We start from the raw sequence: 17,602 nt of genomic DNA, 5'->3' as shown, positions 1-17,602 counted from the left end.
ACGTAGCAAAGTAACGAGTAAATATTTTTAATTAAGCTACACATAAACATTTGAATAAAAAGGCACAGAATCGATTTCTACCCCTAATGAAATTTGCCCAGGTCTCTGGTAGACTTAATAATTCGTGTCACCTTCTGCAAATAAAAATGCAGTAAAAATGAAACGTTCCCGCGTCTGTCGAGCACTTTCAAGATTAAAAAAAAAAAAAATAAAATAAAAATAAAAGAAAAGAAAGAAACATTCCACGAGAGGAAGATGGAACGACAACTCAGCGCGAGTGGCTTGACAGAGCAAAAGTGAAAGACCTACTTCCGAAAAAAGGAATGCGCCCTGTCCCCGCCTTGGCGACGATGCTCGGTCCGCCGAGGTAAACAACCGGAAGTGCGTCGAAGAAGCTTGAATGCGGGGCTAGGGCTAATATGGGGGCATCCTTTGTTTCCGCTTTACGACCTTTGACCTTCAGGTGGTGAAATCCCCCGCAGATGAACAACGCTCGCATCATCCAGCAGATCACGATTCGCATGTCTCTGTTTTAATTTTTCCAAGCGTTTTTAAAAAGTTCAAGCTTTCAGCCGCCTCTTTGCGAGAGAGTTTTCTATCCCGCGATCAATAATTGTTTTTGCAAGCTGTTAAAACCGCGTTCTGAAATTGCAGAGCACACGGATTGGTTCGAGCGTTTTGCTAAAATTTCTTCGAAAGCTTTTTTTCTAACACCTTGCACACTCAAAATGATCACAGTCGTATCAATCTCGTTTACATACAGTGGGTGCAGAATGTATTCGTGCACCGATCAATTTCCCAAACAAACTTTTGTGTGAAATTGTAGTTTCTTAATTTCGTTTTTTATAATCAATGATACTTTTAATATTCTCGAAAGTCTCTAAGATAGATATAGTCCAAACAGCATTTACTAGTTGATATAATTTGTGAAATTAACAAAAAAAGTGCAAAAAGTGGGTAAAAGTATAGAAGCAATAAGTATTTGTACGATTCTTATGACGAACCATTTACGGTAGAGTTTGTAACGTAAACACATTAGGTTATTGCTCCGTACGAATTAGAAAACATCAAATTTCCAGTAAAGTACTTTTAAAAACGGTTCTAATAGAGGAACGGAAGAGTTACAATAATTATAAAATCAAAAGGAAATCCCACGAAGGAAGTATTATATACTTATAAATTAATGTATTAGATTGTCCAGAAAGTTCGTGCCAATTTCTAAGAAACATTCAAAAACATGTTTGAATTTTAATATATATTTATTGAATTACATAGGTGCCATTTTGTTCCATAACCTTTCCACCTTTTAAGGGATGTATATATATGTTATTTGTTTTCAATCATTTCGATATATTCAGACCTGTACCACCTACCAAAAATCGACATGGACTTCGATTCGGACAACCCAATAAATTTCTATCGATTAATTCTTTTTTTCTTGTTAATTTCGCAACTTACATAAATAGCTATTTTTTTATGCTCTATCTATTCTAGATATTTCCGAGAATATGTAGAATGTCATTGTTTATAAAAAATAAGTTAAAAAATTACAATTTTACACAGTTTCTTTGGAAATTGATCGGTGTAAGAATACATTCTACATCCACTGTAAATATTTACGAGACGATATGTATCAACATCTTGCACCGAATTTACTGTTCCGTTAATGTTTAGTTAATCGACATACATTAATATTAAAATATATATGTACATAATGATTTGAAGCTTACGCATTACGCAATGCAAAATACAAAGACCATTTCACACGGTGGAAGCAAAGAATTAAATAAGCAATTATAAACCAGCTAATTACGATTCGTTTGATTGATTTTGGTAATCGATACTCTACTGTATCTAGTGTAACGAGACTACAGGGATGAAAACTGTTTATTGCGAATGAAAAAGCTGTCTGACGATAAGCAATTGACGTAACATACAAACGAAGCGTATCATGAATTGCGTTCGATAGTTGTGTTAATATTAAATACACTGAATACACTGAATTTCGAAATACTTTCTTAAATTTATTCTTAAATTCGTACGAAATAGTTAGTACTTTAGAAATGGGTTGATTATAATTGCACGTATTTAAAAATATAAGTTGCATTGTAACATGTAGCGTGAATAGAATGGTTTCTCGACAAAAATAATTCGAAACTGTGGAATCAATTTTTTCTTCGCGAAGCTCCATTTGTATTTAGAAGCCAAACGACTGCTCTTGATGGACAGCTGATATACAAGGTACATGTAATACGTGGCGTAACGTCCAGAGTGAATTTAGTATCAGTACAAGGACATACTGAATAAATTAAAACAACGTAGGAATATTTGTTACCACGTGTTTCTTTACACGGTGGTCCAATTCTTTTGGTTTTTATTGTATTTTGGAATCTATGCAAGCAATCAAGAAAGTTTTTATCAGATCTAATAGCATGTATTAATAGTTTGTTTTATATTATAATTCTAGATCATTCTGTCTAGTATTTGTTCGAATTAACAAATTAAGTGTGTCATTTTCAGTGTGACTCCAACAGGAAATTTACATTAATTATAAATACTCATCTAGAAAATATTCTGTTAGTAAAAAACCCAAAGTTGGAAGAATGAAATCGTATTTTTCCTATTTTCGACTCACTACCAATAATTACCTATAATTGCCAATGACTTGATTGTCAATGAACTAATGGTTAGACCATGTATAGTTTTGAGAAATGTATAATACAAGCAAAATATGTTTCACTCGTATTCCCCTACACTTTTTAAACACAAAAATTCGTATGTATATACAATTTTTTAAATATAAATATTGAGCTCTGTTTGTACATGAAATTGTTTGCTTGAATGACATTACATAACTTCTAAATGGAGAAGCATTATTTAATTCGTAGAGAATAATTCCATTTCACATTTTCGATTCATTTCATCGCAAAGAATAGACTTTGTTGACATTCTATGTCTCCACCACAAAAAAATATTTACCATATTTAATTTGCAATATCTTCGTCAAAATATAATTCATAAAATATCGCAACCTTCGATAGACTTGTGCAACATTAATTCGAAGAAGAGCCGATTCGCATCTTTGATCTTGAATACATAAAGATCCATCGGCAAAATACGAACACCGTGAAAGCAAAGTAACAGTAGCCGACATACTCGCTAACCGCTTTATTCGTTAACTTTAACAGAACGTTCCAAGTACTAGAAAAGCAATTTTCTACGCTAACCAGATATATTACATTAGATATTCTACTTTAGACATTACATGTACGTTATTATCGTGACTAAGTCACCGTCTTTCAAAGTAGCTTTTAAAAGTTGCATACAATCTTACGAACTTCGCGCTGTATTGATGAATTATTTATCCGAAACTATGAAGAACCATCTGACGGTGCCACATGTAAGAAACCCGTTTTATTGATCATCGTATGAATAAATGAAGCTGTCGTGTGAATTTTCTGCCTTGCGCCTCGACCTTTACCGTATGTTGCTTTTCATTGTTCCCTGAGGTTACGATTTCTTCCGATCAAACGCGCAACAACTAGGTTAACAAAATAACTCGCTCGCGGATTCTAACGCGTATAGAATTATAAACGATAATGTTTGATGATAAATGAAACGCAACTTGTTGTCCGAAAGTCACCTTGGAATTATATTCTTTCATGGATTACTACTTGAACAATTCATTAAGGCGGTATCCTGAATTAGGAGGTCTAGAAAAAGCGATTTTTCGTGAATTTTTTTAAGATGAAAAGAAATAATTAATTCTATCAAACTTTTTATCCTATTTTCATACATATTTGAGTAGTCTGTTTTGTAACCTCAATGATTCTTTACGAATTCAATTTAAGGAAACTAATATTATGTTGTATCTTGGATACAGTAAATTGTATTAAATAAATTTCTAAGAAGGCCCTTGTCAGTTCACTAAATTTTGTTTATGTTTCTTTACGTGCACTGTTTTAGTAAACGTAGAAAAAGTTTAAAGTATGAAACTATTTAAGGGGGTATCCTGAATTAGAAGGTTTAAAGAAAGCGGTTTTTCGTGAATTTTTTTAGGATGGAAAGAAATAATTAATTCTATCAAACTTTTTATCCTATTTGCATACATATTTGAGTAGTCTGTAGAAATTTGTTCAACAAGAAATATTCAAATTGAGTCGACTGTGACGCACATTTGTAGAGCACCTCACAATTCAAACCTCCTATCGGCGGGAAAGATGCAGGTCGTAATATTGGTTTGACACGAAAAAACCAAAAGAAATTTTCATTTTCACTCATTTTTCTTCTATGTGAACTAAGAAAAACCCGCAAAAATGGTGAAATGTGAAATTACTGCGAGTTTGAAAAAAAGAGCGAGTTCTGTGTGAGAAAAAAAAATAACCAACTTGATAAAAAAGTTTAGGGTTCAGTTTAAAAAGTTAAGTTCAAGTTTAGTTTAACTTGATAAAAAAAAAAGGGTTTAATTGTGAGGTGTTCTACAAATGTGCGTCACAGTCGACTCAATTTCAATATTTCTTGTTGAAAAAATTTCTACAGACTACTCAAATATGTATGAAAATAGGATAAAAAGTTCGATAGAATTAATTATTCTCTTCCATCCTAAAAAAATTCACGAAAATCCGCTTTTTTTAGACCTCCTAATTCAGGATACCCCCTTAAGAACTGATATCTACTAGGGACCATGATAATTTTAAATAGAAAACGAAACAACATTGTTCATAGAATCGTGTTGAAAATGCAACATGAACGGAATTGGGTACATTTACCTAACAAAAAACGAAAAAAAAAAAGAAAGGAAGAATGGATTGATAGAGATTCTGAATATATGCGTCCAATGTTTAATCGAAAATACAACTCGAATTATTTCTGAAATAATTATATATAAAATTTCAAGGGACTAATTATGCGAACCGTATGTCGAGTTTAAAAATGTATAAACAATAAAATCAATATTCTACTTCTACTGATAAATATTTAATAATTAAAACTACACGTGCGAAGCAAAAGCGAGTTGAATCGCGAAGCGACCACAATTTCATGCAAACTTAATAATCAATGTTGGACTGAAATTTCACTGTTTTTTTTTTTTTTTTATTCTGGTTCGTGAAAAGTTTTACCTTAATTACCGTTTGCATGTGAATATATCGAGGATAGTTATACGTCACATTACTTGATAAAAAAGGTTAAATAAATCAGTTTTTAGAAATTCTATTATAGGCTACATGATAAGAGTAAGTAATTTATATTATCTGCATTATCAGTTTTCTTTATCTGTATCTTGAATTTCGTAAATAATTATAGTGGTTTTGTGACTTAATTTTAAGGTATCTAGAAGTAAAAATGACGAGAGCTGTTGCTCATGCTTTAGTTGTGAATTTCAGGATTACTGTTATTTCAGTATGGGTTAATGTGTACTATTATTTTGATACTGAATATTACTTTCATTAATATTTTCAAACTTTCAATTTCTTTAATCTTAGGATGACTTGTGTCAAATTTTTGCCTTAGAATTTCGAATTAGCCGCATTTCTTGTGTAAATAAGAAAAAAATAGTGCTATTTGTAAATAATGTTGATACACTTTCACTTGTATTAAATAGTAATCGATTATTTTATCTAATCAATACCACGAATTTTTGCCTTAGAATTTCGAATTAGCTGCATTTCTTGTGTAAATAAGAAAAAAATAATGCTATTCGTAAATAATGTTGATACATTTTCACTTGTAACAAATACTGATTATTTTACCTAATCAATACCACATAAAGCGATTGTAGAATTTTTCTGGAATCTACATTGATTTTAACTATAATTTAGCAATCTTATCAATAAAATTCGAATGCCTGTTTGCCTATTTGTGTCCAATATTGACTGCAATAAATCATACTAGCCGCAAATATAAATTTTTTTAGTGTTTCTCACAATCAAACACGAAATAAATGTACAAAATCCACAGTCTAAATGTAGTTGAACGAGGCAAAAAGTAGTCATCGAATCGGATAAAGTCAGCCGTAAATAATGTAGAAATGCCTTCGGGTCAATCGAAACTTCAGAAATCCATTCAGGGTTAAGAAATCTTGTAGCGTTTCTATTGACCCGATTTCAGCTGAAGAGTATCACAGACAGTGACGCGTTAAACTTTCATGGGACCAATAACTAAAAAAGAAATATATAAAACATTTCTTAATTCAATCTCATTTCATCGAGACCCTAAAACAAATTACGTCCTATCTGATACTAATTTTCGCTATATTATTTCATTTTATTTGTTGTGTGTTATTTTCAACAGAAATTACCGACAGATTAACCTTTATAGTCCAAGAAACTTCTAACATATTTTAGAATACTTCCAGCAGATTTTCTTGGGAAAATTTCATTTAAATAAAAATGTCCAAATACAGCAAAAGAGTTATAAATATTTTGGTATGCTTTAACACGATTACCAATTGCTTTAAAAAAGAAAGAAACCTTCTTCAGAGAACCCATACAGCTTTTTTTCCTTCCACGATTGTCTAGGTTCAAAAACAAAATTCACACGGTGAAGGTACAATGCAATTAAATTAATTTACGCCCATTTCATTAAATAAATTAAAAATGGAAAGGAATACCTTATATTCTAATTATTACGATATAAAACATTATTTCATTTTAAAAAGTTTAACGCTTAAAAGTTAAAAAGAAATATTAATACAAGGTCGTTTTTCATAGCTATCAAGGCATAAGCTGCGGCAAGACACATTATAATAGTTCACTCTTTGTAAAATGTGAAATAATATCTAATTCATTAGGACCACTCCCTTAGGCATCAGCGCACCAATTATACAAGAAAATAAATATTAATATTTATATCTCTTTAAACTAACAAGAGAACAAATCCAACTGTCTGTCTCCGATTTTGATGAAACTTGGTGGGTACGTTAACCAGGTGAAAATAAGGGATACGTATTTTTTTATAGCTGCCCAATCGCAAGTTTAGGGGTTGAAATCACCCCTTAAAGTTCCAGCAGAAAAATGCTATCTCGAAAACTACAGTAGATACAAGAAATTTTCTTAGAGAAAAGTTTCATGGTTTCATGAGGTAAGACACAAAGTGGTCACAGATTTTGTAAAATGTAATTTGTTTATAACAAAAAAAAATGTTTGTTACATTATTGTAAGAGATAGAAAAATTTATATAATTAGACAAAAATGAACGGAAATTGCTTACCGAATCCATTAATATATAATACGATACATTTGCCTCCTACTTTTTCAACCCCTAAACTTGCGATTGGGCAGCTATAAAAAAATACGTATCCCTTATTTTCACCTGCTTAATGTACCCACCAAGTTTCATCAAAATCGGAGACGGACAGTTGGATATGTTCCCTTGTAAGTATCTCGAATGTAAAACCTAATTCATCCTACGTTATGTGAATCCAATTGCACTGAATTTTTGAAAGGTTAACTTTGGAGGGCCCCCTCCTATGAGAATCTTACAGACGATTGCAGTTTTTTTATGTACAGGATCACGCGTCACCGACCGCAGCGATAAAATGTATCATTGACTCGAAATTAAACGCAAGTGTTGCACTTCCTGCGACGACGAAAGAAGTCGGAACGAAGGTAAATCATAGCAACCGCGATAGATCCGTAAGAAAACGCACGTTGAATTCCTCAGATCAGGCGTTCCGTAGGTAGACGCACGCGAACTACTTGTCTGACGCATACTTTCTCCCGTTACTTATTCTTTTTATCGTATCCTCGTTCGTTTCTTTTCCGCGGTCATTCACGCTCTCTCCCCACCGAGATCTTCAATCGTTTCAAGTATGCGTTCATGAAATGAAATTCTTCAACGGACTTCCGCTATTTAGCGTCGCCTCCGCTCTTGCTTCGCCGTTGCTAGATCTCGAGGAATTTATTTCTCCAGATGGAGATTCCCGACGCGTTCAACTTTCTTCCTTAGGACGAAACTAAACTCGACGACACAATAAACGCACGTCATGCTCAAGTTCAAGGCAAAATGTGATACCAATGCGATAAGAGCAAGAACCTTGTGAAAATTAATTACTGCAGCGTTCGTTTTTTTTTTTTTTGTTCAAAATTAAACCTGAGGTGATCTACAATCTTCCTAAGTTTATTTAGAACGGTACGGATTGTGTTGTTTTGGTTCTCCTCGGTGATGAAGATTTTTCTAAAAATTATTTGGTGATCCGAATGATCCGGAGTACGAGGAAATGTACGAGAGAGTATTTGAATAAATAAATTACAATGTTTTGGGCCAGTACAAGATACAAATGAAGTGAATGTTAAAGCAATTGTAATAAAATATTCATATGTTATTTGATATATTCAGTAAGAGAGTATTTTGGTTTTAATTAGAATTGTAATTGTGCGAAATGTGACTTATACAATTATACACAATATTGGCCAATCGAACATAAAATTATATAGACAGTGTAAGAAGTACTTGTACAGCAACCAATTTGAAATAAAATTAATAGGAAAATAAATAAGAGGTTAACATTAAAAATAGTACACTTTAATTTCCGTAAATTCTACTCCAAAAATTTGTAGGAACATATAAAGTGTGTGGCAAAATTAATATTGTGTATAACGTGGAAAACAAGATATATCAATTTACTGAATATTATAACTATGAAATTCCTTTACGATTATTCTCACATCTTAGCATGTCTTCCTGAATGAAATTTCAAACAAGTGGTTAACTCTTGCGGTGAAGGAATTCCGTGTGGTAACTGTTACACGCATGAAATAATATCCGAAAATCAAAATAAAAAGCTTATTTTGTTTCTACTTTCTTATACCAAGTAATACACATGTATTTTTGATATCTCTATCTTGAAAAATTACTTCGTTTCTTCTACTGTCCTCGCACACATTGTGATATATCTGTAAAAATAATTTCCCTTATATTCATATTCCAAATCTTCTAAATAAAATTTTTAAAAAAGCAATCTCCAAACTTCGCGCTTCGGAGGCGCACGAATGGCACCAAATTTCGAACTGAAAATTAAATTAGCGGAGCACAACCATAGGCTCGAGAGCGGTACAAGGCAAGCGCAGCAAATGGAAAATAAGAGCACAATTAATACAGAAATTAAAAGCGAGTTATGCTTGCAAAGCGAATGCAGATGCGAGAAATACATGTATATGTCGAGTTTTCTGAATCGATGGTAAAGAGAATGTTTTTCTGTTTGAAAATGAATTTGCTCGTGTTTTACTTGGAAACTGCTACCCAACGTGTATCAAGCTTCTAGACGGTTCAGCCGGTTTGAGGCATGGTCGAGAAAAAAAAGAAGAAAAAAAAAAAGAACAAGAAAATGGTACGTACAAAAAGCGCAATGGAAAGAACACGTAATGGTGGGCTTGATGTCTTACCGTCTCCACCCTTTCAGAGGGGCTCGACGGAGATCTTCCTCGGACAATCCAAGGAGACCTAGACAAGCTAGGAGCCAGGCCATGATCACCAGAGCCGTAATTGCAGCCAGTCTGAATGGTAGAAGAGCTACCGTCAGGAATGCCGTCTGAAACATGAAGCACTTCCGCTTCAGCAATCGTCGCCAATGCGTTACTATGAAGCAGTAAAAGGAGAGACATGACAAGCAGAAAGTCGTTTAAAAATCACTGATTTTCTCAGCTTTGCGGGAAACTTGACTACATATGTTCGCGGTAAACGTAGTCGACTTTCTATTCGAGGGCATTGATTAATCTATGCGAACCTGGCACCCGACTTTTCAAAAATTAATTTCTTTTATAGAAAATGATAGTATTTCGTTTGTATTAGATCGTACCACCAATAGTTTCGTTTGCACCTTCATCAATTAATAATTAAAAAAGATTCAAAAAATTTAATTTAATTTTTTGAATTTCATTATCAAAAAATTAATATTTTATCAATTAGGTAGACTGGAAAGTAATGTCGTTTCTTTTACATTAAATTCAAACAAATAAATGTATAATATGTTTTTATTTTTAATCAATTATGTAATTGTCCTCGTTATCAATAACCTTCTGCCATCTAGTGCGCAAATTTTCAATACCTGATCGATAAAAATTGATTGGTACACGGTGAGCTGGTAAATAATAAACAAGTATTTGCATTCGCAGAAACGACATTAGTTTCTGGTCCCCCTAATATTTCGTTTGTACCTTCATTTATTAATACTTAAAAAAAAAATTCAATAAATGGTCAGCACTCGACAATGAGATTTTTGAAATCTGTTTTCTCTCTATTCTTTAGAATCGATTTTACCAGTTTGCATCGCTTTTCGTTTCGTTTGTACCTCAATAGTTTAACTTTTATAACTCAACCGTATCAACAATTCCTTGTAAAATTTAAAATATTGAGGTACAAACGAAACAAAAAGCGGTACAAACGGGTACAAACGATTCTAAAGAATAAAAAGAGTAAATAGAAAAACAGATTTCAAAAATCTCAATGTCGGGTGCTGACTATTTTTTGAATTTTTTTTAATTATTAATTGATGAAGGTACAAACGAAACTATTAGTAGTGTAATCAAGTACAAACGAAATATTATTATTTTCTATACAAAAAAATTAATTTTTGAAAAGTCGGGTGCCAGGTTCACATAGCTCAATGATTACTGTTTGTTTGTATCTCGAATCAGAAAATGTGATTAAAATAAACGCTACTCGAAAGGGTAGAAGTGAAATTCAAAATTACTAATGTATTTTCTTTGGAAATATATGTCTCTTCTTCTTAGACTAGTTTGTATCCATGCAATTTAAAGAATGATCATTTTCGAGTCCCAAACAAGCCATTATTTACTTTATGTTGCGAGTCTTCGTCTTAAAAATGTTTTCAGAATCTATAAATGTAATTCGATTTATTGAATTTAATGTACAGACACAGATGCAATTATATTTTTTCAAGCATCGAAGATGTGATTGAGAACAAAATTGGGGTCTAAAATATATTGTATACTTAATTACATTATTGTATAATTAATATATAGACATGCATCAAATATGTGCTGTGTATATACAATTTTTTAAATATAAATATTGAGCTCTGTTTGTACATGAAATTGTTTGCTTGAATGACATTACATAACTTCTAAATGGAGAAGCATTAATGAATTCCGAGGGCGGTATCCAGTAAAATTAATTAAATAGATACCAACATACATGGTCATGATGAGATTAAATACACGGATCAGATCGCCAGATACTAACAATTTCAACGTAAGTATTGATCGACGTTTGCACCATAAACACATAAAGTATCGATACTATTGCAAATGTAAGTTATATTGTATACCTTATCACCTAATCAGCACAAGATAATCAGCAAACAATTCCTGAACTCTTCGTAATGCATGCAAATATATCATTTTCCCGATATTTATAAATGGCGAATATTCTTATAGTAATTAAAGTATATTAAATAATACACATAAAACTTGATTTATAACTTCAGATGTTTATCTAAACCTGATCATTATTAAGATAATTTTTGCTTTGTAGTAATCAATAAATTATTCTTTGATAATTTTTTAAATTATTCCGAATTAATCGTTTATATACGCGAATAAAACATTGAATTGCAAATAATTACTTCTTATTTCTATTTAAAAAAAATATTTGCCCAAATCTGAGATTCTGATGGATATCCACGTATTTATTTATGCATCATTTTAATACGAATAGTAAATTATGTACTACTAAATACACATATATTTGGCCTACATATAGCCTTTACGTGAAAACGAATTAGAAAGTTTCCAGATAATTTGTTAACCACCTTCAGTAATATCTACGACGCTAATGAAATATAGTCCATGAAAATATAGAACACTACATGTAGTAACATTTATGATCAAAAACGTTCTAATTTGTTCTGGCTTGAAGACGACATTCGGGTCAAATCAGTTTTTAAACACAAGTGTATAGTGTATTATAGACCAAACATATTTTTAAACACGAGTGCATAATGTACTATACACTAAACATATTTTTAAACACAAGTGCATAATGTATTATACACTAAACATATTTTTAAACACAAGTGCATAATGTATTATACACCAAACATATTTGTAAACACAAGTGGATAATGTATTATACACCAAACATATTTGTAAACCCAAGTATATAATGTATTATACACCAAACATATTTGTAAACCAAAGTATATAATGTATTATACACCAAACATATTTGTAAACCCAAGTATATAATGTATTATAGACTAAACATATTTTTAAATACAAGTGTATAATGTATTATAGCCCAAATATATTCTTAAACCCAAGTATATAATGTATTATAGACTAAAGATATTTTTAAACGGAAGTACAAGTAAATTGTTCATGGCTACTTTATATCAATGCTATTGAAGATGCTTCGAATCTCCCCTTTTGCTAACGGTGATTTAAGTGCACAGACTAGTTTTTGTGATAAGACCAGCGAACGCCTTGATCAGCAAGATCCGTAGAGTTCTTCATGGACAATGAACGTTAGTGTTCGGGATAGGAGTTTATTTTTTGCGACAGTCGATGGGCATCGATTTCTTTCAGAAGAGCCGAGGACGATAAACCTTCTGCTCTAATTGTTCACCTAAATTTTCCTTAACCCCCTTTCTCTGTTTATCTATATACACTTTACCAAGGACTCGAATTGTCGCTACATTATATACTAAACATTTCTTTCAAATACACTAATTTCATTTTATCAGTGTCATTAATGGACACTATTATCTGAAACACACATTTTTTTATCTAAAATTCGTCTACTTCATGAAAGTAGATCTTTTTAGAAAAATTCAATTTATAGTCTTTGTTACGATTCGAAAACTCCCATTTTCAAATACTTATACAAATTCATTTATTACGTGCAGCTTGAGAAAGTAATTGAATTATCACTTTTCATGTTGATACGCACAGAAAGTTTAGTATTTTATTAACTTCGAGATGTCCACGATGTCACTATTAAACAGTAGTGTATGTACAGAGTGATTCTAAAAACTATGAAAATGTGTATTTAATTTTTAAACGCAGAGAATATTAAATAAAAGGAAAAGTTGCATCCCATAATGAATATTATCTGTCGATGACCTAATTGTTTTGATGAAACGCAAATTAGGTTTGTTCTCTAAATGGAATCACGCATTTTTGAAACATAAATTAACTCTTCGCGTCATTCCGCATACAAAAGTGTCAAGTTACGACTATTGCAAACATAACAGTTTAAGAGTTATTTCGCATTCCACGTTCGCATTCAACAACTCGATCTTCGTGTTAAGATTCTATTCATCGCGCTAGATTACGTGACGCTGGTGACCGTAATTACGTGTGCTGGGCAAACAATGCGTTTTGTAAATACATTTCATTCAGTTCTTAATAGATTTGCGTCCCAAATGCTCTTGCTTTCTAGACTGTGCTTGTTAACCGCGCCACATTCAATCATTTTGCAACATATCATAATAGGCTTTGCTAACAATGAGAAAGTCGTCTTGTTCGGTTAGTGTGCTCGAGATTCCTGGAGATATTTATATTAATTTCAATTTTCGTTCCCTAAGAAAACAATTACGCAACACTTTAAAACACCTGACTGGCAAGAGAACATTTTTACGTTCTCGAATATTGCATATTTTACGTGAATATATGTATATAAATTAATGCATTCGCCAGATAGAATACCAATCGAGGGAGGATTTCGGTCATTGACCAACGAAATAAATATTTATGAACCAGAAGGCATCATATCTTTGAATTTAGAAATATTAAAAGAACGCATTACTTTGCATAGTATTAATGTCAACATGAAACTTTTCCAGTTTATATTTTTGAAGCGTTCGCATTCAAATATAGAATATCCCACTTTGTAAGTGAAATATGAATAAATAGTTCATGTTTCAGAAAATGTAAAGTAAAACTCAGTTTATTGGATTTTTATTTTATTGTTTTAGTTAAGCGAACTTCATTTGTCACAACAAAATATTTGGTATTCTCTTTAATCAAATTTTACTTCTGAACTGGGAATTGTTGATACGTGGCTTTAACTATTTTTTAAACTTTCATTAATCTATATATTCTATAGTATTCTATATATTTATTTCAGCTTTTCCCCATCGTTTCGACTTCTGTTTTTAGGTTCTCTTCAGGAACGTATGACTTGGAGTTGGACGATCACGCGTAACATTTTTTGCATGATTCTAATTCAGGAATTTTATTCGATGAGTTTAAGTTGTACTGTTTCTTAATAGAAATTTTTGCTTCCACGTAGACATAGTCAACGTTTCAAGTTGTGAAATAGTAAAATAATTAAAAACGCAGAAAAGAACAAATTTGTATTACATTTTTTGCTACATTTTTAACAAAAATTCTAAAGTTTATGGCAGATTGCATGTACGAAGCCAGAGTTTATGCAGAGTTAAATTTTCTTTTTGTTTTTAATCACTTGACTATTTCACAATTTGATTATATTCAAAGTCCTCATTGTCGAAATTCAACTGTTCCCTACTCATAAAAGATCCATAACCGGTCCTAGTTTCTAAAATCAGTCAATATGTACCAAAATGTGGAAATAGGTCAACGTGAACAAGTACACATAAAATGAAGAATTCTAGAAGTGAGTAAGTATCACGTTTCTTACACTACAGTTACTGCATCTAATTGTAAGTATTCACCATAACCACTCAAGAAACACTTACAAATGATTCAAGGGTAATTAACCAACTATGCTCTACTTGTGATATTCATTCAAATATGTCATAAATTAAACAAAATATTTTCTAAATGGAGCTTCAAGACTTCTTTTATTTTTTAATACCAAAAACACACCTTGTTAACATAGTCGCAGTGGACATTTAAACGTTTAAAAACTTCACGTTTAATTACTTAAAAATCGGTATAGAAATTTGTATAAAAATCAGATATATTCCATTTGTGTTTTATTGCACAATAAAATTCTGAATCTAAGATTGAAAAATTCTTCATACATGGAACTTCTTATATTTTTATTTGTGATATACAAAATGTTACACATTGCCTTTTGTCCTCCGAAAAAGTTGCAAAGGGTCCACTAAATTGTTTAAATGCCATGTGTATTTTTATATTAAGAAAGAAAAATACTAAAGCTCGATTTGGAAAATTCTTCATAAATGGAACCTCTTATATTTTTATTTTTAACATATAAAATGTTACACATTGCCTTTTGTCCTCCGAAAAAGTTGCAAAGTGTTCACTAAATTGTTCAAATGCCACATGTATTTTTATATTAAAAAAAGAAAAAAAAAATACTAAAGCTCCATTTGGAAAATTCTTTATATTTGGAACTTGTAATATTTTTATGTATAATACAGCATTTTGTCTCGTCATCCAAAGGGTTGTTAATGTTCACTAAATTGTTCAAGTAACATGTCTATTTTATTATTAAAAAATATATGTATCAAAGCCCGATTTGGCAAACTCTTTATAAAAACTTTCGGCGCGACACATTGCCACGGGTTCATTGAACGAGCCGGGACCACCTTTCTCTTATTCACAACAGGAACTGCTTTTTTCTTTAGTCGGCCAAGGTTACGGGAATGGTGAGAAATTGGGATGCTGATAGTAGAAGAAGAGAGGAAACACGAGGCGCGGAAAGATAGAAGAACGAGAAGGAAGTAGGAAAAAAAGGAGAAACGAGTACCGTTCATTCGTTCCGTTAGGCCTCATCACCTGTTAACTCCATTTTGTTCCGTGTACGCCATCCAGGTACGCGCGCGCGTATTTACATAACTTTCAAGATCGAGGCCACGACCGAGTAATCCTTTCAATGGTCACGGCCGTTTCTTCCACGAAAAATATTTTCATCTCTCAATAATATATTCATGAAATTGCCGTTTTTCTACGACGTTCCCGTAAATGGAAATTACTTCGCGAATTAAATAAATAAGAGCTTATTAATCTGATTTGCGCGAAAATTACGAGATATACCGAATGACGTGAAAGGAATTTGTACATACAGTGGGTGTAGAAAGTATTCGTACATCGATCAATTTCCAAAAAAACTATGTAAAATTATTTAATTTTTTTATTAGTTATTTTTTACAAACAATGACATTCTATATATTCTCGGAAAACTCTAGAATAGATAGAGCATAAAAAAATAGCTATTTATGTAAGTTGCGAAATTAACAAATAAAAAAAAAACAATTAATCGATAGAAATATTTAAGCAACAAGTATTCGCACAACTGTTTAATTTTTAACACTTGATTAAAAAAAAAAAAAAGAAATTTACATTACTTACTTTACATACTTCCTTCGTGGGATTTCCTTTTGATTTTATAATTATTGCAACTCTTCTAAGCATTGAATTAACTAAATTATTAGTTATTCGAAGTGGGATCATTTTCCATTCCTCTATTAGAGCCATTGTTAAAAGTATTAGGTTGTCCCGAAAGTTTCTTTCGTGGGTTACATTCAATTATTTTCTGTGGCAGTGTTTATATAAATAGACAATCTAATTTCTTAGACATTGATGCTGTAACAGCAATGAAGCGAAATGAATCGTGCACAATTCAGTAGTGTAACATAAAACATAAAATATTGTGTATATATTAATTATTAATACAACGAAAGAAACTTTCGGGACAACCTAATACCTTACTGGAAATTTGAAGTTTTCTAATTCGTACGAAGCAATAAACTAATGAGTTTACGTTACAAACTCTACTGTAAATGGTTCGGTCATAAGAATCGCACAAATACTTATTGCTTCTATACTTTTACCCACTTTTCACATTTTTTTGTTAATTTCACAAATTATATTAACTAGTAAATGTTGTGTGATCTATATCTATCTTAGAGACTTTCGAGAATATGTAAAATATCATTGATTATAAAAAAAGAAAGTTAAGAAACTACAATTTCACAGAAAAGTTTTTTGGGAAATTGATCGGTGTACGAATACATTCTACACCCACTGTATTTTAATTTGAAGAGACGAGTGCAAAAGCATGCGAAATTATACTTGCATCGTTGCATAAATAAAAATCATATTATCAAAATAAAGTACCAGTCCTTCTTACTTAGGAATTATTTAAACATAGCTAGTCCTAATTTCTAGAATCGTGTACCAAAAAGTTTGCAAATGAAGAGAATTATTTATAGCATACTTTAGTTTCATGGATAGAGAATCCATATTTGTTTTGACTTGATGTTATTATTATTATTTATTAGTAGTAGCGAATTTGGATAACACCTAATAGTTTAGGATATTCACGTTTTTAGATGTGCAGTTAAAGGCTGATAATACTGGTGAAAAAGAATTTTTGTGTATCAATTATAATGAAAGGAACATTACGAAAAGGAAAAAATTGATACACTTTTAAAAGAAGTTAGAAGGTCTGTCTAAAATAGAAATAAAGGAACAGAATAGGCTTGTATCTTCTGTTGAAAGAAAGATATAATTAAATATTTACAGCTCTAGATGTGCAGTTGGATATTGATAATACGGTTGTAAATATGTATAAAGCACACAATAATAATTATTTAGTATGAATTATAATAACAGAAGCAATAAGAAAAAGAATCGATACATTTCTTGCAAGTAAACAACTCTTGAAAGCATCATGGTATAGCTCGATA

The 17,602-nt window shown here is 31.5% G+C and overlaps 1 protein-coding gene across 3 annotated transcripts in view; it reads right to left on the bottom strand.

Moving 5' to 3' along the window:
- LOC128894561 (lysophosphatidylcholine acyltransferase) overlaps positions 1–9,710 on the bottom strand; it is a 25,328-nt gene extending 15,618 nt beyond the window's left edge. The window contains exons 1-2 of one of the 3 annotated variants that reach the window (XM_054156391.1): positions 9,384–9,705; positions 310–527 (exon numbers count right to left, since the gene is read on the bottom strand). In XM_054156391.1, coding sequence (XP_054012366.1) covers positions 310–527; positions 9,384–9,538 — 373 coding nt within the window. In that variant the 5' untranslated portion in view covers positions 9,539–9,705. Of the gene's footprint in view, positions 1–309; positions 528–9,383 lie in introns of those variants that run through there. The other 2 variants (XM_054156392.1, XM_054156393.1) reach the window with 2 other exon arrangements.
- Positions 9,711–17,602: the final 7,892 nt, after the last annotated feature.

Source organism: Hylaeus anthracinus, unplaced genomic scaffold (assembly GCF_026225885.1).
Source record: "Hylaeus anthracinus isolate JK02 unplaced genomic scaffold, UHH_iyHylAnth1.0_haploid 4, whole genome shotgun sequence".
Classification (NCBI taxonomy): Eukaryota; Metazoa; Arthropoda; class Insecta; order Hymenoptera; family Colletidae; genus Hylaeus; species Hylaeus anthracinus.
Note: the sequence above shows the minus strand (reverse complement) of the source record. Positions and strands in the feature narration are given on the sequence as shown.